Raw genomic sequence first — 25,475 nt, forward strand, 5'->3', positions numbered from 1 at the left:
TACTAGCTGGGGATGGTAAAATTGTTAATGATAGAGAAAGGGCCGAAGTGTTCAGAAAATTTCTGTTCTGTATTTGAGAAAAGCAGGATGAGGCATTCTTACCATATGAGGATGGTGAAGTACTTTACTGTCCTCTAGTAACTAAGGAAGATATTAAGTATCATCTACTAAGGATAAACATTTTAAAATCATCAGGCCTAGAGAATTTGCACCTAAGAGTCCTAAAAGAGTTGGCTGTGGAGATCTCTGGCCTGCTAATATTAATTGTTAATAATTCTAGGAATACCAGGGTAATTCCAGAAGATGGGAAGAATGTTAACAACATTATAATATTCAAAAAAAGGAAACCGAGATGACCTGGGTAACTAAAAGCCAATTAGCCTGACATCAATCCCAGGCAAAATACTGGAAAACTGATAAGAGATTCAGCCAATAAGGAATTAAAGGATTGGAATACAATTCCAGTCAATATAGTTTTATGGAAAATAGGCCTTGTCCAACAATCTGATTTCATATTTTGATGAGATTATAATTTTGGTTCTTAAAGGTAACTGCATAGATGTAATATAGTTAGAGTTTTGTAAGGCATTTGACTTAGCACCACATGGTATTCTGATTAAACCATTAGTACTATACAATATCAAGATAACTCACATTAAACCAATTAAGAACATAAGAACAACTATATTGGGTCAGACCAATGGTCCATCTAACCCAGTATCTTGTCATCCGACAGTGGCCAATGCCAGATGTTTTAGAGGGAATTAATAGAACAGGTAATCATCAAATGATCCATACCCTGTCACCTGTTCCCAGCTTCTGGCAAACAGAAGCTAGGGACGCTTCAGAGCATGGTTTTACATCCCTTCTCATCCTGGCTAATAGCCATTGATGAAACTATTCTCCATTAATTTATCTAGTTCTTTTTTTAACCCTGTTATAGTATTGACCTTCACAACATCCTCTGGCAAAGAGTTCCATAGGTTGACTGTGCTTTGTGTGAAGAAATACTTCCTTTTGTTTGTCTTAAACCTACTGCCTATTAATTTCATTTGGTGACCCCCCTAGTTCTTGTGTTATGATAACACTTCCTTATTTACATTCTCCATACAGTCATGTGCTCACTCATGATTTTATAGACCTCTATCATATCCACCTTAGATGTCTCTTTTCCAAGATGAAAAGTCCCAGTCTTATTAATCTCTCCTCATATGGAAGATGTTCCATATCCCTAATCATTTTTGTTGCCTTTTTTTGTACTTTTTCCAATTCCAATATATCTTTTTTGAGATGGGGTGACCAGATTTACATGCAGTATTCAAGATGTGGGCGTACCATGGATTTATATAGAGGCAATTTGATATTTTCTGTCTTATTATCTATCCATTTCCTAATGATTCCCAGCATTCTGTTAGCTTTTTTGACTGCTACTGCACATTGAGTGGATGTTTTCAGAGAACTATCCACAATGACTCCAAGATCTCTTTCTTGAACGATAATAGCTAATTTGGACCCCATCATTTGATATATGTAATTGGGATTATGTTTTCAAATGTGTATTACTCTGCATTTATCAACATTGAATTTCATCTGCCATTTTGTTGCCCAGTCACCCGCTTTGTGAGATCCTTTTGTAACTCTTCATAGTCTCCTTTGGACTTAACTATCTCAAATACTTTTGTATTATCTCCAAATTTTGCCACGTTGGTGTTAACCCCTTTTTCCAGATTACTTTTGAATACATTGAACAGTACTGGTCCCAGTACAGGCCCCTGGGGGGACCCCACTATTTACCTCTCTTCATTCTGAAAACTGACCATTTATTCCTACCTTTTGTTTCCTATCTTTTAACTAGTTTCTTTTAACTAGATTCATGAAATGATCTTCCCTCTTATCTCATGATTGCTTACTTTGCTTAAGAGCCTTTGGTGAGGGACCTTGTCAAAGGCTTTCTGAAAATTTAAGTATACTATATCCACTGGATCATCCTGTCCACATGCTTGGTGATCCCCTCAAAGAATTCTAGTAGACTGGTGAGGCATGATTTCCCTTTACAAAAACCATATTGACTCTTCCCCAACAAACCATATTCATCTGTGTTTCTGATAATTCTGTTTTTCACTATAGTTTCAACCAATTTGCCTTGTACTGAAGTTAGGATTTTCAGCCTGTAATTGCTGGGATCACCTCTGAAGCCTTTTTAAAAAATTGGTGTCACATTAGCTATCCTCCAGTCATCTGGTACAGAAGCTGATTTAAATGATAGGTTACATACCACAGTTAGTAGTTCTGCAATTTCACATTTAAGTTCCTTCAGAACTCTTGGGTGGATACCATCTGGTCCTGGTGACTTATTACTGTTAAATTTATCAATTTGTTTCAAAACCTCCTCTAATGACACCTCAATCTGGGACAGTTCCTCAGATTTGTCACCTAAAAAGAATGCCTCAGGTTTGGGAATCTCCCTCACATCCTCAGCTGTGAAGACCAATGCAAAGAATTCATTTAGTTTCTCCGCAATAGCCTTATCTTCCTTGAGTGCTCCTTTAGCATCTTGATTGTCCAGTGGCCCCACTGGTTCTTCAGTAGGCTTCCTTCTTCGGATGTACTTAAAATCTTTTTTGCTGTTACTTTTTGAATCTTTGGCTAGCTGTTCTTCAAATTCTGTTTTGGCCTTCCTAATTCTTCACTTGCCAGGGTTTATGCTCCTGTCTATTTTCCTCAGTCGGATTTAACATCCACTTTTTAAAGGATATCTTTTTGCCTCTAACCGCTTCTTTTACTTAGTTGTTTGGACACGATGGTCTAAACCATGGTCCTCTTATTATGTTTTTTAACTTGGGGTATACATTTAAACTGAACCTCAGTTGTAGCATCTTAAAAAAGTTTCCATGCAGCTTGCAGGGATTTTACTTTTGGCACTGTACTTTTTAATTTCTGTTTAACTAACTTCCTCATTTTTGTGTGGTTCCCCTGCCTGAAATTAAATGGTACTGTGGTGGGCTGCTTTGGTGCCCCCTCCCAGGGATGTTAAATTTTATTATGTTATGGTCACTGTTACCAAGTGGTTCAACTATATGCACTTCTTGGACCAGATCCTTTGTTCCTCTTAGAACTAAATCAAGAATTGCCTCTCCTCTTGTGGGTTCCAGGACTAGCTTCTCCAGAAGCAGTCATTTAAGGTGTTAAGAAACTTTATCTCTGAATCCCATCCTGAAGTTACATGTACCCAGTCAATCTGGGGATAGCTGAAATCCCCAATTATTACTGAGTTTATTTTTATAGTCTCTCTGATCTCTCTGAGCACTTCACAGTCACTATCACCATCCTGGTCAGGTGGTTGATAGTATGTCCCTACTGCTATATTCTTATTATTGAAGCATGGAATTACTATCCATAGAGATTCTATGATACAGTTTGGTTCTGAATAAGCCAGTTAGAACTGGCTAATTGACAGATCTCAAAAAGTAGTTATCAACAGAGAATCATCACTGACTGGGGGTATTTCTGGTGAGATTCTTCAGGGATTAGTTCTAGGACTGATGCTATTCAATGTTTTTATCAATGATCTGGAAGTAAATATAAAGTCATTGATGATAACATTTGCAGAAGACACAAAGATTGGTGAAATGGTAAATAATGATGAGGATAGGCCAGACATACAGTATAATCTGAATGACTTGGTAAACTGGGCCCATTCAAACAAAATGCATATAAGTACAGCCAAATTCAAGGTCATGTCTCTAGAAACAAGGAATGCAGGCCATACCTACAGAATGGGGGACTGTATCCTGGAAAGCAGTAATTCTGAAAAGGACTTAGGTATCATTCTGGACATGCAACTGAACATGAACTCCCAAGACACAAAATACGCAACATAGATGATCTAATGGCATCTTCTGGCCTTTAACTCTGTGAATCTCTGACACAACTCCATTAGATAACTGTTGAGTAGCAAGGCCATGATCACATATGCACATAGAGGAATGTGTCACACAAAGGGCAGAGCCAGATTCTATTCACAGGTAAACAAGGCCAGCTGCCAAGATTGGAAGGGGTGGGCTGACAATGATCTGAAACACACTGTTACTCTTTTCCTATTCTGCTTGGTTGCTCTGGAAAATTGGTTGAAAAATTTCTGTGAAAACCTTTTCAGTGAATAATTGAGTTTCCAATTTAAATTTTTTGCAGTGTCTGCTTTCTTAGAAAACTTTTAATTTATTGTCAGAAAACTGAAAATTTTTGGTGGAAAATTGGTTTCCAAAAAACTGAATTTTGTCAGTGTTTTGCGTTTTTGATTTTTCAACAAGCTGTGGAACAAGCCCCCACCTCTTCATTTTCCAAACAGCTCTACTCTGTAATCAAGGGACAGTGGTATGTGTCCAGGTCAGGCTGTTGTAATGTGGCACATCAGGAATCCAGGCACAGTTGTGTTCCACTCCCTTCCATTCCATATGGTCATTCATCTTGACAATCCTGTAAATGACATACAAGTGTCTGTACAGTTCCTGTCACTTAAGGTGTCTCTTAGAGAACCATATTGGTCCCCATTAAGTCCAAAATGGCTACTGCACCATTAAAACAATGACACAGTCACAAAAAAACAAACTATAGCTATTTATTTTAGTCAGAAACCTCCCCACATAAGTAAACATCAATTTTCCCTGCCTTTTCTGAGATTTAATTATCACTACTTGCTGCCTACAGGAAGGAAGGGCAGTCCATTTTAAGAGACAAGAGTTAGATTTTGGTGGTTCAGTCAGGAATAAATGTCTCACAATCCGGGTCACCAATTGAACAATATAATTTCTAAATAAACTGGGCTCTACACTAGTGTCATTATAGGTAGCCTTTTCATACTATTCAAACAGCAACTATCTGTTCCATTGCCAGGAACTCCGGAATGATGGCCACTTTGACAAGCCTGGGTAGAGCATGTATCCTGTTTCTCTTACTCACCAAATCCTGTTGTAAACATATCACAGAGGAGCAGAGTGTTTGGGAGTTGATTCAGTACCTGTGGATTATTTCCTGCGTCAGAAAACTCCAGAGGCCTATAGACCCTGCTGTCAGGGTAAGGACTGACTCTCTGGCTTAGCTGGCCTCTAGGCACATGCCTGGGAGCTTATCCTTTTGTCCTTCTGCTTTCTTCTTTACCGGTGGTTACTCAGTCATGGCCTATATCAGTGGCTCTCAATCTTTCCAGACTACTTTACTCATTTCAGTAGTCTGATTTGTCCTGTACCCCCAAATTTCACCTCACTTAAAAACTTACAAAATCAGACATAAAATACAAAAGTATCAAAGCACTACTATTATTGAGAAATTGCTTATTTTCCCATTTTCCCCATAAAATTATAAAATAAATTATCGGAATATAAATATTTTACAGTGTATTGCATATAGAGCATTATCAACAAGTCATTGGCTGTATGAAATTTTAGTTTGTACTGACTTCACTAGTACTTTTTATGTAGTCCGTTGTAAAACTAGGCAAATATCTAGATGAGTTGATGTACCCCCTGAAAGACATCTGCATACTCCCATGGGTACGCGTACCCCTGGTTGAGAACCACTGGTCTAGATAAATAGTAGCTTCTATTGAATATAGACAGAGGAAGTATATTTCTTTCTTTCTTTCTGAAATGGGGTTTGATGAACCAGGCATCTGGAGTCTGTAGTTATCTTCCTTACCACAGTATTTTTTAATACAATGTATTACAATGTCCCAACTGTGCTTTACTTATCTGTGCTTCACTGCAGTCCTAACAGACTTTAATCTTAATTAAAATAAATTCAACAATGACTGCATTAATATCTGAATGGCTGAAGTAATTATTATGGCTTTTGTTTTCTCTGTTCCAGAGACCTGACACTGTGAAAGTGGGAGAAACATAATTTCCTATGTTATGCACCAATGCATAACATATGCATAGTACGCCTTGATCTACACAGACCAAGCTATGAGGTAATAGAATGACACGTACGTCTATTTATTTAAGTTTGGATGTTTTGGGAAAACAGTGTTGAAAGCTTGTAATACCCATAGTCTTACAGGAACCGACTTCTTATAACTCAATTAATTTCACTGGAGTTCTGACCCTTCCCAGCTATCTGATCAGAAGATGCTTGAGTCATTTAGGTTATTACAAGTGGAACCATCTAAACTAAAATATAACATCAGCATCTCACCCAGACAGCCTCTCATTCAGTGACTCCTTTATTCAAAACCTAATAAATGTATTCTGGTGGGGAAATGCAGATACCAGTAGAAGAGGTTGCACTTGTTCAAGTATAATTCCTGATGTGCTAGCATGAATGTGGGGAGTGGCTTTATGGCAGTGGTCCCCAAACTTTTTAGGTTATGCCCCCCCTTATCCCTGTCTACATCCTTACCCCCCTTCCAGCTGTGGCTGGGATTGGGGCCACGGTCGGGGCTGAGGGCTGTGGCTGGAAGCAGGGCTGCGGTCAGGGGTCGAGGCTGGGAGTGGGGCTGTGGTGGCCAGGGGCTGAGTTGGAAACAGCAGCTGGGAGCCCAGGGCAAAGGCTGGGGGCTGAGGCCATGGCATCAGCAGGGCCACGGCGGGTGTGGGCCAAGACGGGGAGCGGGGCCGCGGTGGCTGGGGGGCCAAGTGGGGAACAGCAGCCGGAACCAAGGCCACAGCCAGGAGCGGGGCTGCGGCAGCCAGTGGCTGAGGCTGGGAGTGGAGCTGGGGGCCAAGCTGGGAACTGCGTGTGGGGGCGGGCCTGGAGCAGAGCTTGGGACAGAGAGGGGCAGGGTGGTGCTCCCTTCCCCCCCTCCGCGGGGGGGCTGGCTTGGGCTCTGCTGCACCCCCACACCCCTCTAGGGGGGCTCACCCCACAGTTTGGGGACCTCAGGTTTATGGATTAGGGGGTATTGATCTACTTTATGTCATTGTTTGAATAATGGGAACTAGATAGGATGTCATCACTTAATAGTGTCAAAACACAGTGCATCGGATTCTGTGCTGCACCTGCTATGGCAGCCCAACACAGTGCCTATGCCAGGGAATTCTCCCTGGTCCTATATGGGCTGTTTAAGACCCGAACATATAGAGTCCAGATTGGGAAGCAGAATCTGCCCACCTGTGTCAACCTCTACCCCACTCCTCTGACTCTCCATGTTTCACTATATTAACTCTAGCCACCCTCAGAAAATCCTGTCTTTTTCTCTTACGTGTATGTATTTGGGAATTGTTACTCTGAAAACTGTTGGTTTTAAGCATGAACAAACTGTCAAGCAACCAGTGAAGGCCTACTGCTCTGGGCACCAATTTATTTAGAAAATTCTGTTTGGGTGCCTATCACCTGGATTATATCCCCAAGTTGACACTTGGGGTAGGCATTGCAATTAGATACCTGCGGCTGGCCCAGGCCAGCTGACTTGGGCTTGGGCTAAGGGGCTGTTTAATTGCGGTGTCAGCATTCACGCTTAGGCTGGAGAGTGAGCTGTGAGACTCTCCCACCTCGCAGGGTCTTAGAGCCCAGGTTCCAGCCCGAGCCCAAATGTCTACACTGCAATTAAACAGACCCTTCGCCTATGCCCCATGAGCTCGAGTTAGCTGGCATGGGCCAGCCACGTGTTTTTAATTGCAGTATGACATACCCTTGGTGTGCTCAAGCCCCAATGTATTCAGAAAACTTATGTGTTCTCAGTAACTATCTTTCAGAATTCCCTAGCTGCCCCTTTCCTGCTTGCATCCCTAGATATACAGCAAAATAGCTATTGGGGAACCCATGCATTTTAAAATGTTGTCATTAACCTCTCCACCTCAGTTCACCTCTCTGTAAAATGTGGGTGTTCATGCTTACCAGCCTTTATAAAGTGCTTTTGAGATCAATGCATGAAATGTACTGTAAGTGAACAATACTATTACGTGATGACTTATGTTTATGGAACGCTTTGCCAGAAGAGATCAGATTAAGCCTGAGCCTGATGATAATTAGGTCTTGACTGCTTTTTTCAGGAAAGCTTTTCTATCAGGAATGGTGCCTATGAATTGTAACTGAAAGACATCTCTCACCTATGCATTATAAACGAATAAGCCTCAAACTCAAATTCACACACTCAGTTTGATGAAGACTAATAGCATCATTTTTGTTAAGTACTCTGATTCTTCTTAATTTTGTAAGGTGATAGGTGCCTTAGAAATACCGCATAGATAGATAACCAAACTTAAAACAATCTCTTTATAAAGGGAAGTTATACCTGGCTGTACTGTTACAAGGACATACTGAGCAGTAAAGAAACAGGCTGATTTTAGAACTTGTCCATATTTCTGGATGAAATAATATAGTAAATAGGCTTGGCAGAATTTGACTTTTTTTAAAATAATTTTGATGGATAATATGTTTACTTTTAAGCATTTTTCAATTTTTATTGATTTAAATTTTCACAGTTGTGCATAATTATGGGTTTGTAAGTATTTTTCTATTTTTATTATCAAAATTTTTACAGTTGCAGGACATTTGGCAGGGGTCAGACAAAAAGAGGTGGGGTCCAATAATAATTATTTAAAGATAACAGATGTTGAGATTCAAAAAGTTAAAGCTTTATAACCATTAAAACACAAGTTGCTAACATCACATGTCAAAATATACAAAGTAAATACCCTTAAGTTAATCTCTAATAAGTTATCCAGAGCATTTTTCTTCTTTGCCTATCTGTAAATTTTGATTATGGAAATATTTTTTCATCAGTTTGTGCGTGTACAGTGAAATAGACATTGACCAACATTTACCGATAAAAATCTAATCCTTCCAAGTGTGCTACTAAATAGTTGTTAGAGAAACATGTCTTCGTAAAAAATGTTTCCACCAGTTTGTTAATGTATTTAATTGAAAGTAAAGTAATAACATATTAATGCATGTACTGCAGAAGGTAATAATGTATTTTTGACATTATGGAAACATTGGCTTTAGAGGATCCTTTTTAACACTGTAGTTTAAACTGACACTTTAATTGTGGGATAAAATTTGATGTAATCAAATCCTCAGGGAAGTCTCATGTTATTCATTATGAATCAATACTAATGTACACTAAAGAGTTTAATGAAAATAGATTTTTCTTTGCTCTTCCTACTGTTCACAATAAAAGAGGGCAAAAATGACCTTATGAAAACCAATACAACAAAGGGAACAGAACTTAAGCTAAAATGAAAAGGTTAACATATCTTGGTGTAAATGGAACTTGATAAGGTACAATTGAAAGGAAATAATAAAAATAAACAAATAAGGTTTTTTTGTTGTTTCACAAATAAATTGCAATGCAACAATCAGATTTTTTAATGACAACCTGGTGCCATTAGTAAAATCTCTTAAAATCTCTCACCCCGATAAAAATAGAACAGTTATATATGTTTTAATATTCCACTGTTGGAATAGCTAAATATTTTGCAAACAGAACAAAACACTGAACTAAACTAAAATGAACTTTAAACTTTTATTTTGCTGAATAGTTTTAATACATTCATAATTTAGAAGGCTCGAAGAGACCACTGTGATCATCTAGCCTGACCTCCTGCATAACACAGGCCATAGAACTTCCCTGAATTTACCTCATTCCTTTTCATTGAACCCAAACCTGCTTTGAACACAGAGATATATTTAGTACACAATACTTCTGATGGGTCAGTGATTTGGCTAATGCCTAATCCGTCTAAATTCAGCTTCCAAAGTTAATTTATCCTGATAAAATCAGGATAGTTGGCAGTTATACCAAGTGTATTGACCATATGAATCCTTAGAAGATTTCACTTTTGCTGGCATTTCCCCCAAGAATTCTAACTGGTGTGCCAAATACATTTTCAAAATTACCATATGTTGTCAGGTGTTGGCTGTGTGTGATTTCTCCCAGTGGACATGCTATCCCAGCTCTGCACAGATAGTTGATACAGCAGACCACGACTGGGTTACCCAATAAGACCAGAGATCCGTTTCAGTAATGAAGGCACCAGGTTTATTGCCTACGAGGCACGGTAAAAAGCACCCTATACGTGTTACAAGTACACTTAATACATGTGTGCCCATGACAATGGACCAGCTCAGTAAATGGCAGGGCTTTCCGTTCCTCACTCGGCCAGACAAAGACACTCCCTTTGAGACCCTCGTTTATACACTGATACAAACAAATGATGTATCGCCCCTCTGACGTGGTGAGATACCACCCTTTACCTTTTACATGTTGGTTTGAGCAAAACATCTCTATCCATCACCCTGTCCTCCTGACCTTATCTAAAAGAGGGGTCAGCCTGTTCTTGTGATATTTGGGGAGTGTACTTGTACTGTGCTTGGTACTGGGGTGTTCTGGTACCACCTTTCTGGAATGTGTTCGCATGAGTGTTCTGTGCCTAGTACTTCTTTAGGAATGTGTGTTTGCAGTACCAGCTCTGTTCTTGCCAGTTTCTGTGAACTTGCAAGCAGGCTTGTTTTGTAACAGGGCCTGACTTTTGCTCACAGCTAACTTTGCTTTATATCAGCAGGGTTTGTCTGCTGCTTAGTTCAGGCCTTGTACCTAGACCTGTTATACTAGGTCTCATGTCTCAGGTACTTTCTACTACACTCCCTCACTTTTTGTCCTTTTATCGGGAGGATGTTTTACCTATTGTCCCAGAAAAGCATAATGCATGGAATGAAGGTGACCTAGTGGGCTACACACTGTTATATGGCCACCTTTTATTACCATCCACACATTTATGCCCCATGTGTCCCTTAGGCTATGTCTACACTGCCAGGGCTGCATGGATCAATGCAGTCGGATTGATTGAGCGGGCTTTGGAGACCCGCTCAATCAATCCGGGAAATGCTCTCTGGTCTACGCTATTAATCCCCCTCTTCTTCCCCCTCCCCCCCCGAAAAGAGTAAAGCTGCATTGACCGGAGGGCATCTTCTGTCGACGCAGAGCAGTGGAGACACCGCAGTACGGCAACGTAAGTAAGTCAATGGGAGATATGCAAGCTACATTACTGCCGGCGGCAGTGAAGACCAAGCCCCAGTTTGCACATTCCCTCATATGACTGGTGGACAGATTTTATTTTCCAATTATATTTAGTGCCTTATAGTGGGCCTGGGAATGTTAGGCCTGGGACTTTGATTGAGGAATGTAGTTTTATGATTAAGCCTTGGACACATTCCCAAATAATTAATATATCGATAATATAGATATGGTGTATATATTTACACATATGACACCACCTCATATTTAAGCATCACAATCGTTCTATCTGCAGTTGTAGTCTGGCCCTTTCACTTTGGTACCACAGATAGCAACACACTCCTATTACGGCAATTACAGTTACCACCTGTATTAATAATGGTAGTAAGCTGGAGTGTTTTTTAAGTACTGGGATAGGCATTATTACAGTGTATCCTACAGTGCTATGTATATAAGAAATAAAACACAATTTTGGAGTAATGACATTACAAATGAGGCCTTTATATATAATTTTTTTGTGATTAGTTACTACACAGTATTGACCATCCATGTTATAGGTTATCCCTACTGCTGGTTGTCACCATCTGGTAAGCTTTGCTGGGCAGGAAACAGGAATGGCTAGCTTTTCTGTTTCATTGGCTACATTGCTCTGTGATTCACCAGTAGTTGACATAGATCTAGTTGTTTGTTATAAATGCTGTCTTCCAGATATGGCATGGACAGAAACCAATTTATCAAATACTGCCATGTCAGGATTTAGTATTGGTAGTGAGACACTGAATAAGATTGTTTTGAATAACACGTGCCTTAATTAGGATGCAGTGTCACTGACCCCAAATAGTGACTAGTCCTAACAGGGAATTTGTTTACACAATTTGCACTATGTAACTTAAATGTTTTTTTTTGCTTTTTTTTTTAACCAATTTGTTTTTTCCTTGCCTTCATGTTGTTTGCTGACATTAGTTTGTTAATTTTTACCTGTGTGTTGGTGAAAACAATTTAGCAATGCTATGCACATTGGTATACAGCAATAATATAGTAAAAATACAGTTGCTTTTACACAGTAGCCAAATTAAAATTAAATTACAATTTAACCTGGTCCAACTAATGGTGTCTAGCTGATTGCTAACTTAATTGTCCATATATAGTATCCTGAGATGTATATCAGACCAGGCTGTTATTTATAAGCACTTCATTTTTTTTCTTCATGCCCAGGGCTTTCTTTACTGTGTACTGATATCTTCTGGTGTTTTTGTGGTGTGGTATCTCTAGGTATCTTTGGTCTGTGGGAAGCAATCTTAAACAGCTTAATTAATTAACATAATACATTTTTCTGGTTTTCAACATCCAAAACTTAATACACAGATTGAGTTAGTTTGTTTACAATGTAATAGGGACCAAGTCTTTTATAACACAAGCTATATTTTTGCAACTGTTACATAGAATTCATTCTGACTTGAGGTGCATTACTAATATTTTATACTAAATATAATGCTTAACTGCTAAATAGATGCTCACAATCTTCTATGAGAAGGTATACTGTTTTCCCCTACAGAGGACTCTGCTTTAGCAAGAGTTAGTAACACAATTTTTACCCAAATTTTTTAATGTGCTTGTAATACCAATTCCACTTTTGTTAACTGTTTAGAAGCACAAACTATAACAATCACTACTTTCCTTTAACATAGCTTAAAAGTTAAATCAAAATTAAATAAAATTCACATAAAAATAAAATTAAATCAAAATTAAATCAAAATCAATATTAAATACAGGTCTAAGTAAATACTTAAAACTTTTATAATGCTTCTTTGTATTTGGGACACAAAGGTGGAAACCTATTGAAATTGTTTGGTTAACTTTAACATTTTGCAGCGTAACTATAGATACTATGTTTGGCTATCTTTTTTACCATTTTTGCTATAACATTTTTATAACTATATTTCAATATTTAATAAATGTGCAAACAAGTTTATAAAAACCCAAATAAGAAACTGACATTTTACTAATATTACCTTTGCATTACTGTTGAGGTTTCCCCTTACATTTTTCCTTTGAATAAAAAACATTGTGATTAATAAAATAATTGTTTTTGTTTGCAATTGCATTATGTGTTTTGGTAAAAATATATGTACATATATTTATAATTGAGGCCTTTTTGAGCTTTGAGAAAAATGGTATTAATAATGTTATGATGGTTATTCCCCAACCATAATATTAAAATAGTGTGGTATCACTTATATTAAAAAAAGTATAAAATTGACTTGTTGCAACAAGATGAAAACAAACAGAAAAAAGTTACATGACACACACAACATAGAACACAGAACAACATAGATGACATATAAAACAAACTTACCATTAAAAACAAATGATGCCAGAGTTATATTTATAACTATACAAGATAAGGCATTAAGAGCTAAAATTATTAAGGCAATGCATTTTAGAAGATAGACAGGTAAACAAAAGAATTAAACAGTTACGCATTTAAATAAGCAAGTTATTTCCTTTTTATTAAAAACTTTTAATAAGAATAGATAACAATTCATATTAAATTATTTACCAAATTTGTTGTATTAATTTAGTAACATAAAGCATTTTTTATTACTTTATATTAGTTTATTTTAAAACGTTGCTATATGAAAACAAGGAAAGCTCATATTTTAAAAAATATAAGCCAGTGGTTAGGATTAGAAGCAATCTGCATTTCTGTTGTTTTGCAACTATATCTCAAGAAAGTTAGGAATAATTCCAGCTGTTGCATTCCTGAAGGTTTAAAATACTTAATTCACTGGATGTATTTAAAATAAAGTTTTTACCTTGTTATCTCTGTTTTTATTCTGTTTTGTTTTCAGTTGCTTCATTTTTTTAGGGATGGTGGTTTCTGTAATAACTGTAACTTTTAACTTTTAAAACAAAGAGAGCAGAAGGGGGGGGAGGATGGGGGGGGGGGGGAGGAGGAGGAGGAAGAGCAAGAGCAACCAAGGAAGGGAGGAAGACTTGAGCCAAGACAGAGATTAATTAACTTTATCAAGGTATCTTAAAGTACAGGCAGCAGCAACACCTTCAGCAAACTGAGAGAGGAAAACTTAAGTGGTATATAAAAATATTTAAGAAAAAAAGTTATATTATTAGCTCTGAGGGAGGAGAGGGGGTGGGTTAAGGCAGTTGGGAACCAGCAGCCCTAGTTTTTATTCTGGCTCTAAGAGGAGAGGTTATCTGCTCTTGTAAAACCTGAATTTCTTCCCCCAGTGTCTGTTGCTTTTGTCTGCATGTCAAATGGATTGTAGGAGTGTCTTTGTCAGCTGTAGTTAACTGTTTCTGGGCAATTCCATGTGTTAATGCATTAATTTTAGCTATTAAATTGCTTACTTTTAGTTTTTTTACTTTGAAATTATTTTTTATTCACGCCCCCCATGATTAAGTCACAGCTTCTGTCTTTTAATGTGCTCTGTGAACTGCTCCACTTTTTCCTTCATTTGATTTACCAGTTCAGTGAAAGTATTTTTTTTGCTATTTCTCCCTCCTGTGCGCTTACTTCTCCCATTCTGACAGGCACCAGTTTAGGTCTTGGTTTAAGTTTTACTGGAACCTGGCTCTTGTCATATGGGTGCAATGCAGTGGCCCTGTTTCATTTTTAAATTTTGCTAGGTCCACCTTTTTCCATTTCTGTCCCCATTCTTCAGGCACAAGGTAACTACCTGAAGATTGCTGTTGACCACAAATATTTATAACAGGGGACGGCACTTCTCTTTTTTCCAGCTTTTTCCAGCTGTTTCCTGTGTTTTATTTTGTTTCTGTGCTTGCTGTAGTAGTGTATCATGTCTCTGGACTGCTTCCCACGCTGCTAGGAGAGCAGAAGTATTCCAGGTCTTTGTTGCTTTAATTGCTTCTTTTAACTCTTTCTTTGTTTCTGTTAGTTGCCCCAAAACCTTTAGTTTTTTCTGCTGTTTTTGTTCAGGTCTCATACCTTGTATCTAGACCTGTTATACTAGGCCTCATGTCTCAGACACTTTCTGCTACCCTATACTATGTTGCAACTCAAATTTTCTTTATTTCATCTTGTACTATTTTACAGAAAAATAGATGTTCTTGCCCTACTATCTATCTACATTTTAGTTTTTGCACCACAGCAATTCAGCATTACCAGGTATTATGGCTTTCCAATGTTCACAAACCCAAAGATTGTTTTTCTTACTCATGCCACTGACATTAATTGGACTGCTTGCCTGAGGAAAGTCAGCAGCAGCATCTGGTTCACAATCTGTATTCATTTAAATTCACAGGTTTTTCAGTTTCCATAGTTTGTTTCAGGTTCTGGACGATGTGGAAAACTAACAGTAAATGTTTCAGCTGGCTGGTAATGAAGCTGTTACATATGGAATGTCTGCTCTGAGGGATATATCAGAAGAGTGTGCAAATCTTTAGTCTGCAGTGTGTATTCAACTCCAGTATACAAAAACAAACAGAAATGGATTTTTCTACTGGTTTTGCTGGGGCTGGCAATCCCATTGCTCTGAATGCAGTGATGACTTGTTATACCTCACAAATGGAACCCTCAGTGTGCCCACTTTGTTGGCCTGAAGCAGCTGAGGATTATTAAATCCTTTCATGCTGCGTGCTATGCTTTCAAAATTATTCTAAAAGTACAGAGTTCTGGCCTAAGACAAACTTTCCTCAGAGAGTGATGTCATTAACTTGTGTGCAGTGCCCAGCTTCTAGTTGCATACACAAATTAATCTCTCAGGTGTTGCTAGGAGCCAAGCATTTAAAACGGGTTTATAAACTGAGACTTTTCCAAATGGATATGTCTATGGTTTTGGAAACTATATATTTTCCAACTAAGACATTTTGCTTGGGCAAACACAAATCTCCTAGCAGTTTAACAAAAACATTATAAACAGTTACATCTGATTCTATTGCCATGAGAACCTTTAGCAGAGTACGTGTTTTGCACAGAGGCCAGATCTATACTACACATTTACTTCGCTGTAACTATGTCACTCAGGGGTGTGGATTTTCCCTGAGTGACATAGTTATGCTGACTTTAACCTCCCTTGTAGATAGCACTATGTCAGCAGGAGAGCTTTTCCTGCTGACAGAGTTACTGCCTCTCGTGGAGGTGGAGTTATTAAGCCGACGGGAGAGCTCTCTCCCGTCAGTTTAGAGTGTCTTCACTAAAAGCACCACAGTGGTGCAGCTGTGCCGATGCAAGTTTGTAGTGTAGACCTGTCCAGAGTAACCAAAGCTGCTCTCACTTAACTGTGTGCAGAACTGGCTAGTCAACACACAGCAAGATTTACTTTAGCACAGGTTAAGATGTTTGAATTAAAGCCTAGATTCCCACCTAAGGTTTAACTTGAACAATTTAGCACAGTTTGCTTTGACTAGAGTTTTTGAAAATGTTAGTTTGAACTAGATCAAGATAACTAAGGTCTTGTTTACCTTACAAAATTAAGTCGACTTATGTTAGGTCGACGTACAGCCACCGCAGTAATTACGCCACACTACGCCTCTCTGTTGGTAGTGTGTGTCCTCACCTACCTACTTAAGTGTGTGGGGCATTGTGGGGCACTGACAGCTGGAGTCCTGCCCGCCCTGGGGCCAACAGCCTGGGCTCTCAGCCTTATGTGGGGCTCACAGCTGGAGTCTGGTTACCCTGGGGCTGGAGCTATCCACCCCACATGGGGCTCACAGCTTGGGCTGTCAGCCGCAGGGCGGGGGTGTACCAGTTGTGAGCCCCACATAGGGCTGACTGCCAACAGGTGATGTAAGTAATGCAGATACTCTGTCATCCTAACTACATTGACCTAAGCGCTATGCCTTTCGTGAAGGTGCAGGTATTAGGTTGGTGTAGTGGGCAACTTACATCAGTGGGAACAACGTTGTAGTGTAGACACTTATAGAGTTAGATGGATGTAAGCAGCCTTATGTCAATCTAACTCTGTGGTGTAGACCAAGCGTAACACAATCCAAAAACACACCTTTAAATCCTAGTCTAGACAAAACCTAACTGCAAGGTAAAAATAAGAGATGAGCAGGATGAGGGAGTGTAGGGGAATCTGACTGTGTCCTAATGAGTACTCTACTGTTGCATGACAACTTACTGTTATGTAGAGCAGAAGTAAGCCTAATAGCAGAACGTAGTTTAGCACCCCATTAGCATAATTAGCATAATGGGGACAGTATTAAGCCTAAGTCCCCTTGGACATGTTCATTTTCCACCCCAGAACTGGAGTCATTTTTGCCATGTGCACTTGCAAATAAGGGAGTGGATGCACAGGAGATCTGAGACTTATTGCTGCTCAGTGTGGAAGACTATGCTTAGGGACAGATTTTCAAAGGAACTCAGCTCCTGTTAGCCATGAAAATAGGAGCCAGATTTTCAAAAGAACCAGCAAGCATGTCTGGTGCTGAGTTCTTTTTGGAAATCTGAGCAAGTGCCACAATGGGAGTGAGGACTTTTGAAAACCAGACCCTTATTTTGGTGCCAAAATGAAAGATGGATACTTGTAAAGCTCCCAATGGCAGTGCTTAGTTAGCCACATGCTTAAGTCTGCTGCTGAACTGAGGCCTTCAGTTCCTAGCTACTGATGAGGCAGCTCTTGTACATTTGACTTTTAATAATGAAAACCCATGGGTGAAAGAAAACTCACTTATCTACAGTTGCCCCATCTGTAAAATGGGGATAATGATAGAGACCTCCTTTGTAAAGTGCTTTGAGATCTACTGGTGAGAAGCCCTGTATAAATGATAGGTATTATTATAACTACAGTGGACCAGGTCTTCATCTCCAATATTGAGTAGTGCAAAGGATTCATGACGCTATCCTAACTAGGCACCTCAACTTGGTGGAAACACTAAGTAATGTAGAGTTGTGTAGGAACACATGGAAGGGTGTGTGGGCAGAGAACTGTGCTTCAGAGGTCCTCAGGTGATACAGTAGTCCCTTATTTGTTATTTTATTTAACAGTTATTCTGCAGTCTGGGTGTGCCTAGAGGTCAACAAGGTCAGGGCAATGCTACTAATCAGCACAAGTTAAATTAGCCATAAAGCACTCTAATTAGTGCCAAGGGCCCCACTGGCCCCATGACCAGATCCAGGAGTGGGGGTGGGCATGTGGAAAGGTGACTTCCAGTTACTCTGGATCCCACTTGAATCCTGCACCTGAGCAGAGCCAGCCCAATTCAAAGCTTCTGAAATAAGCCAGCCAGTTCAGAAAACATGCCCAAAGTTGCCAGTCTCAGTTGTCTATTTAACATATTGCTCACCATTCCTCTTTGGTTTGTGCATTCATGCCGGAGTCTCATACAGGCTGTGAATAAAGTTTCTGTCCGACGGGGCAAGAGGCAGGAACTGTAGAGCAAAACAGAGCCCCTAAGAATAGCAGTGTCTGAAGGGAGGGAGAGAGAGAGATCTATATCTGACACATGCAGTTATGTGTAGGAAACGCCCCTGCTAGATGCCCGTTTGGGTGCTGTTCTCTCTGAAAGCCTGACTCACAGTCTAGGACAATGAGGACATTTTTTCCAGTCTGCCGAGTTTCTCTCAAGCTAGAACTCGTCTCTAGCAAGGGGGGAGAAGTGGGGCTGGCTCTAAGGGGCACCCTGTTGTTGTTGTTGTGACTAGCTGAGCAGAGCGCACTTCGGCTGGCCTGGCAGGCATCAAACGCCACATCCCTTCCCTGTGCTTTGCAGCTGCCCCCCGCTGGCAGGGAAAGACCAGAGGTTGTGTCAGTGCCTGTGCGCGCGCGTGGGGGGAGCGTGGCTGCGTCTATTTTGGAGCCTGCAGCAGGGAGGAGGGCTGGGAAGAGCCCCGTGTAACGCGAGAGGGAGGGGTAGAGCCATCCCTTGGGTATAGCAGCCGCGGCCTCAATAAGGAGCTTCTTTCACTCACTGCCCGAGCTGGCATGCCCCGCCCAGTCCCTGCGGCTGGGATAGGATGGGGAAGCAGCAGCAGCAGCAGCGGCAGCAGCATCCCGCCCGCCCGTCCGCCCGCCCGCCGCAGCTCGCGCGCTGAGTCCCGGAGCAGGATGCTGTTCCCAGGCCGTGCTGCGCCGAGGGGCCCCGCGCCGCTCTCCATGGCTCACCTTGTCTCGTGTCTCCTGGTAGCATCGTCTGCCGCTGCGGCCGGGTATGGACGAGGGCGAGCCGCGTGGGGGGCGAGGGAGGGGCTGGCTGGCGGCACCGAGACCAGGCGCAGCGGGCGCTGTGTCCCGCTCAGGCCTGAACCGGGGGCTGCACAGAAGCGGCTGCTCCTCCCCATTCCAGTGGAACAGGATCGGGGCCTCAGTCTGCAGATGGGCCCCGCTGCGTCGTTTTCTCCCCACGATGATCACAGCACTGTAAATAAACGGAGCAAACTTTGTAGCCAGGCAGCTGTTTCCCGTCCCCTGCACGGTGCATTTCACATGCACTGTTTATAACATGAATGGTTCCCCACCCCCCTTAGGCAGCGAGTCCATGGTTAGGAGGAACCAGAGAAATCCCTCTGCTTTTGCTGTGCCGTGGCTCCCCACCTAGCTCCCCACCAATAGCTCCCCACCTAGGGAATGCCTTTTTAAATCTCCTCTATGTTTTACTGGGACTCGCCCTCTCATCACATGCTAAATATATTGTGACACCTTCGCCTGCAGCTTTGAGATGGGTGTGTGGCTTCTCATTTTCTTTCTTGTTTTTTTTTCCTGGGAGTTTCACAGACTAACCACAGCTGTTAGGTACATCTTTGGATTGCGGTTATTTAGCTTGGGGCCTTAGCCTCCTCCCACGGAAGTCAGTGGAGGAAGATGAGGCACAGCAGGCCCGGATCCTGAAGGTTCCTTTGTATGGGTGGACCCACTCCCCCGGCGCTGGTGTAGGGTTCCACTGACGCTGATGGGTCACTGTACTGGCACTGGGGTTTGCCTGCACAGAGTAAATTGTAGGTTACAGGAAATAGTAAGAGTGCTTCTGGACTTGATCGCTATCTACCAAAAAGGGAAAGAACGAGCAAGTTAAACTGGGCACTGGCAGTGATACTGCCCTACCAATAAAGTATCTTCAGTATAATTTCCCTCTGTTGTTACTGAAAGGTGAAATGATTGGGCTCATGTAGTAATGCTTGTATAACCTCCGTCCCAACATGCAGTAGAGTGTGTGTGTAACAGCAGAAATACAGAATTTGTGACCAACACAGTTGTTACCTTTTGTAAAACAAGATTATTAAATACCAGACTGTGATGGGTAGATTTGATTTCCTCCTCTCCCCCCTTTATGTTTTCCAGCCCCACATTTCTAGTGACAGGTCCCTGGAACATCAGGCCCGGTGCAAATGTGACTATCGGGGTAGCTCTGCTAACAGATAGCCCTCCACAAGTCACAGTGAGAGGTGAAGTGCTGAGAGGGAATGACACCCTGCTACATGGGGAAAGAACCTTTGAAAAAGGTGAGTTGGCAGCATCAATCAGCCTAGAGAGATTTAGATGAAGATTATCCTCCCCCACCATGAAATATCACTGCTTTAAAAATACATTAAAACATGAATTTGTTGGACTTGTTTTACCAAAGCATGGTCAATCAAAGAAGAAAATCCTATTTCCACCTAAATATAGCTAACGGTGGAACTGTTTGCTGAATAGTTGTTTTGTATGCATGTGTGATAACTCATTACAAACACTTTGAAAATAATTTATGTAGTTCTGGAGTGTCATATGATATGGTACCTGTCTGGATCTCAGGACACTGGGGCTGCATGAAGAGAATCCAACTCAGAAACCCCCTCTCCTATGTTTATTGGAAGGATTCAGAAGCATGTGAAGTGTCAAAGCCACTCATAAAGCAACAAGCCCTGTTGCTTTATATATATTGGGCAGAATGAGAAAAAGTGGGGGGCTCATGTGTGCCCTGATCACATAATGATGTGCCCATCGCTCGGAAGAGTGGAGTGAGAACGTCTCCCTTAGTTTTGAGGCTGTGTGACTCAGAGTCTGAGCTGTACATCTCAAGGGATGAAGGCCCTGGATTCTGGTGCTGACTGATGATTGCTCCTGTTCATGTTGTAAGTTTAGAGTGGTCTGAGAGCTGCTGTCACGTATGCTTGGGTGGCCTTGGCCCATATTGGCAATTCTGGTAGATAGGAATAGCTGGAGAACTGTGGTACCCTGGTTACAACTCCTTTGCCCAAACTCTGCCAGAATTCTATACCAGGGGTCATTAGGGAGCAGTGCTGGCCATAAGCAAGGGAATTCCAAGGTAGCTGAATAAGCTAGCTTCCAAGCAGCTTTGTGCCACCGGAGCAGTGCAAAGCAACAGAAATAGGGGCCAGAATTTAGTTCTGTGTTTGCGTGAGGTTTGGGAGAGTCAGTGTGTGGCCTTGGAAGAGCCCATCATATTGCACTGAGTAACATCAGAACTTTCCCCCTCTCTTTAACCCGAGGTTTCTTGTTGTGAATTTAGTGCCTGTTAAAGGTACTCAAATTGTCAGGCTTAAATCTTATTTAAATCTCTTTTTGGGAGGGTCCTTCACTGGGATTCATTTTTCTTGTCTGTTCCATCCTAACTTTGAGACAATAGTTGTGTAACAAGGGTATCACATAATACTATTGTAGTAGTGATTTCTGTGATTTATGAAAAATGATCAGTATTATTATAATTTCCCATGGTTTCATCACCATAGTGTCTGGATACCACATATGTAATTAAGAGATGAATCAGTTCCATCTGAGAATTGACCAACACTCCTGACCTCCTTGAGTTAGAACCACTATCAGAGAGAAACCAAATCTAGGTGGTTGTCTTACATGAGAGACAGTCCAGAGCCACTCTGCATCTTTGTGGCTATAGGAAGGTCTGTCCAAAAGAAGAGTCTTGTATTGTGCCCTGTGGATGGCAAGATGTGGGCACAGCTGGATCTCCAAACGGTGAATTCTACAATCCAAGACCTCACTGAGAAGACTTTGTCCTTAATCCCTGCAAGTCAAACCTGGGCTTCCTTAACTCAAGCACCCCTCTTTTGATTATAGCTGACATTAGTGGTGTAGGGCAAGAGAAGCGGTTTCTAAGATTTCTTGGCCCAAGTCATGTTTTTCAAATTTCCTTCATTTCTAGAGACATCATTAATTTTAATTCCAAATGAACCTATATTGCACTCAGATTTGGTCTCCCTTCTCTTTTATTGAAGAAAACGATTTACATCAGAAGCGAAGAATCATTGAGGTAACAGAAAGCGGTATTCATATGAAAGAAATGGATTCCACAGCATTTTAAATTTCTTGCAAGACTAATTGTTAAATGTCCTTCATTTTGGGTCTTGGTCACACATTGCACCTGATATTGCATCATTGGGTCAGCCAGCATTGCTGGCTGAGAGGTATGACCCAACCCCATTGAGATAAAGGGGCAGTACACAGAAGGGGATCCAAAATTGGATTAGGAGCCATTGTAGAGCACAGGTGTACTATGCTCTCATTGGTCAGCTCTACTTAGAATGTGAGCTATTGTGTGTTGAACCAGTATTTCTCTGTTGCCTTCAAGATCAGCCACAGGTAGAGCACTATGATTTTAAGTTGGACTTGAAAAAACTATGGACCTACTGGCTAGATTTCCATCTAAATAGAAGGGCACAACCTCCTTCGAGAGCCAAAAATGAATAAATGAATTTCTGGACACTGCTGCTACTTGGATGTTCCAGTGCGTTGATGAGTCTAGTAGAACTCTGACAACTGGAGGACATACGTAGAGCCCCGTGCGGATACAAAATTTGTATCCGCATCCAATCCATGATCTGCAAACATGGTACGTGGGTATAAAGCAGATATCCACAGATTTGCAGGGCTGTAGACATATGCTATCAACAGAGATTAAGGTCATACCTCTTGCAGGTTCTTCAAAATATTTTGCACCTCCCTACAGCATCCTTTCCATATTATTGGGATAGAACTTGAGCCAGCTAGTTTTCATTCAGATATCTCTATTCCTCATATCTTGGATCTGCTCCAAAACAGCATTATTATTGTTAAATTATAATTGTCCACCTTTGGGCCCTGTTCTCAAGTTAATTTAAGTCAGTGGAAAGGCTCCTATTTATTTCACTGGGCTTTGGATCAGACCTGTGATGATGTAGAGCAGGGCACATGTTCACTTGAAAATGGGCTGAGCACCCTAAACTCATTCCACAAGATGGTGATGGCAATAGTTGCCACAAACACATAAGGCTCCATTCCACTATGAAGTCTCTGAGTCATTCAATCCATTCCTGAAGATCATTTTGTTTAAAAATATAACCCTGACTTCCCCAATTATAGTAACTGGATCTCCTCTTATTTTGAAACTTTCCCACATACTACAATATAATATAGATGTCAACCCATGCTGAGAAAACCTTTAGGTCATATGACATCATCACACAGCACTGCACAGTAGAATGATGGCCAGTGGGATATTTCAGCTTGGGTAATAGGAGACTGACCATTTCCCCACTTGTCTTCACTGGAAAAATCAGTTCAGGGAAGGTATAACTGTGGAACTAATAATTTATGGTGTAACAATTTAAAGTATGAATTTGTCTCCCTTCAACCGTGACTTCACCCAACTATAAATTGTTGGTAGTGCAGATAACAAGGCTTTTAGAAGAGATTTATTAACACTTAAGGTAAAAATGTTTGTATAACAATGTGTAGATATATTACACAGAGTAAGCTATTCTGTTTTCATAAATACATAGCAAGTGTTGAAATAACAGATGACAGATGCAGAAAGTGTTTAGGACAAGTCTGTACTTTCCAAACTGCATTTCAAATTGTTACCTCAGCTCATTCCCCCTCCCCATTTTGTCTGAGGCTGAACATTCTTGGGCTCATAGCACCCTTCAGACGCTCTGCCATTGTGTTCCTGGAAGGAAAATAGAATGCACATTTATTGTAAAAGCTGCTCTCTTCTTCCCTTCCCTTCTCTTTCTAACATCTCAGCCTCTCTTCCTCTGTCTCTTGAGAGCAAGTCTAGCTTGCCTGGTATGGGTTGTTATTATTTATATTTGTTTAATGCCTAAAAGGGCACAAGGTAATTAACTGACATATGATCAGACAGTTCTGTCCTGGCAGCACAGAAAAGTATGGAACTACTGTGACTAGAGTTACTCAGAGATAAAATAGCCTATCAGACTAGAACTCTTTAACTGACCTCTGAACAGCAAAACAATCTTGTGTTAAATTATGTCACTGTCCTGAAAGTGTTGCTTCTGTCAGTGGTGTTAACACATTGGGTCATGCCAACGAGCTGATGTGGTGATATCATTTTGAGATGTACTGGTTTTATGGTACTATTAACTACAGTGATAGTACAGCTGGCAGCTGTTGGTATGCTACCCAGGGCAGGGCAAGTATTGCGGGGGGTACCTGAAGCTATAAACCATATTGTGTATCCCACAACCTGGGACTGGTTCCCCACTTATTCATCAGTGTAATTTATTCTGAAGGCCCCAATTCAGCAAGGTGCTTAAGTATGTGCTTGACTTTAAGTTTGTGACTAATCGTTGTTCAGCAAAGCACAAAAGCACATGCTTGAAGTTAAGCATTGTGGTATATCCACAGGTCTTTCTTGGCAGTAGGGCCTGAGGGGCACCCTTCAACCCCACAGGAGGGCGGGTAAGTCCAGTCAGTACATGCCCTGGGGCCCCAGGAGGTACCTCTCTATGGCTCCTGTATGGGACTGTAGAGGTGGTGGTAAAGCTCTGGAGGGTCAGAGCTGCCCCAGTCCTTCCTGCAGTCTGGGGTTTTTCCTTTTCTGCCTCTCTTGGCCACAGAAAAGCACTCTATCCTAATCGGTGGGATTCTCTCCTCCTGCTGCCACCACAAGCCTTTTGGCAGCTTCTTTCTTTCTTTCTTTCTTTTTCTCTCTCTCTCTCTCCCCCCTCCCCCCCCTTTAGGGGAAGCAGGGTTTAAGTGGACCTGGAGTGGCCCTTAATTGGGTCCTGGTGTCTCTAATTGACCTGCAGTAACCTCTGCTCTTCCTGCAGGGAAAAGAGCCTTTAGCCTTCTGGGGCTCACATCTGGGCCCTGGTCTCCTCTTTCGGAGGGCTGCTGGAGGTGCTGATACCGCTACCGCTACCGCCACTTGGGGGCTCTGCTGCTGCCGCTGCTGCCACCACCGCTTGGGGGACCTGCTGGCCTACCTGCCTCCCCCCTGCTCATGAGGGAGCGGGTGAGTGGTGAGTGAGTAGCCCCTCCACCACCTCTGTGGCTACCACCACCACTACCTGCAGAAGGGCCTTTCCCTGCCAGCTGCTCTCACCCGCTGCTGCTGTGAGTGCCCCTTACCTGCTGCTGCCTTCCCCTTCCCTCCATGCTTGGGGGCACCCCTGCCCTTCCCCTTCTCTGTGCCCCCTTCCCTATAGCTGCCCCTGCTGACCGGCCCCATGTTTTGTCTGTTGGGTTGTTTGTCTGTTTGCCCCAACCTCCTTGCTTTGGCTTCCGTGCTGGTCTGTTTGTTTGCCCTGTCCCAGCCCCTGTGTTGGTTTGTTCCCTGTCAGCAGTTTGCCCCTGAGCCTTCC

At 41.5% G+C, this 25,475-nt stretch overlaps 1 protein-coding gene across 3 annotated transcripts in view; it reads left to right on the plus strand.

The window, feature by feature from the left end:
• Nucleotides 1–18,796: 18,796 nt before the first annotated feature.
• Nucleotides 18,797–25,475, plus strand: part of CD109 (CD109 molecule) — a 116,654-nt gene continuing 109,975 nt past the window's right edge. For all 3 annotated transcript variants that reach the window (XM_067532641.1, XM_067532642.1, XM_067532644.1), the window contains exons 1-2: nt 18,797–19,085; nt 20,215–20,375. In XM_067532641.1, coding sequence (XP_067388742.1) covers nt 18,862–19,085; nt 20,215–20,375 — 385 coding nt within the window. In that variant the 5' untranslated portion in view covers nt 18,797–18,861. The remainder of the gene's footprint in view (nt 19,086–20,214; nt 20,376–25,475) is intronic.

The sequence above is a fragment of the Emydura macquarii genome, unplaced genomic scaffold, assembly GCF_026122565.2.
Source record: "Emydura macquarii macquarii isolate MOO-44397 ecotype Brisbane River unplaced genomic scaffold, CSIRO-AGI_Emac_v2 contig_3295, whole genome shotgun sequence".
NCBI lineage: Eukaryota > Metazoa > Chordata > Testudines > Chelidae > Emydura > Emydura macquarii.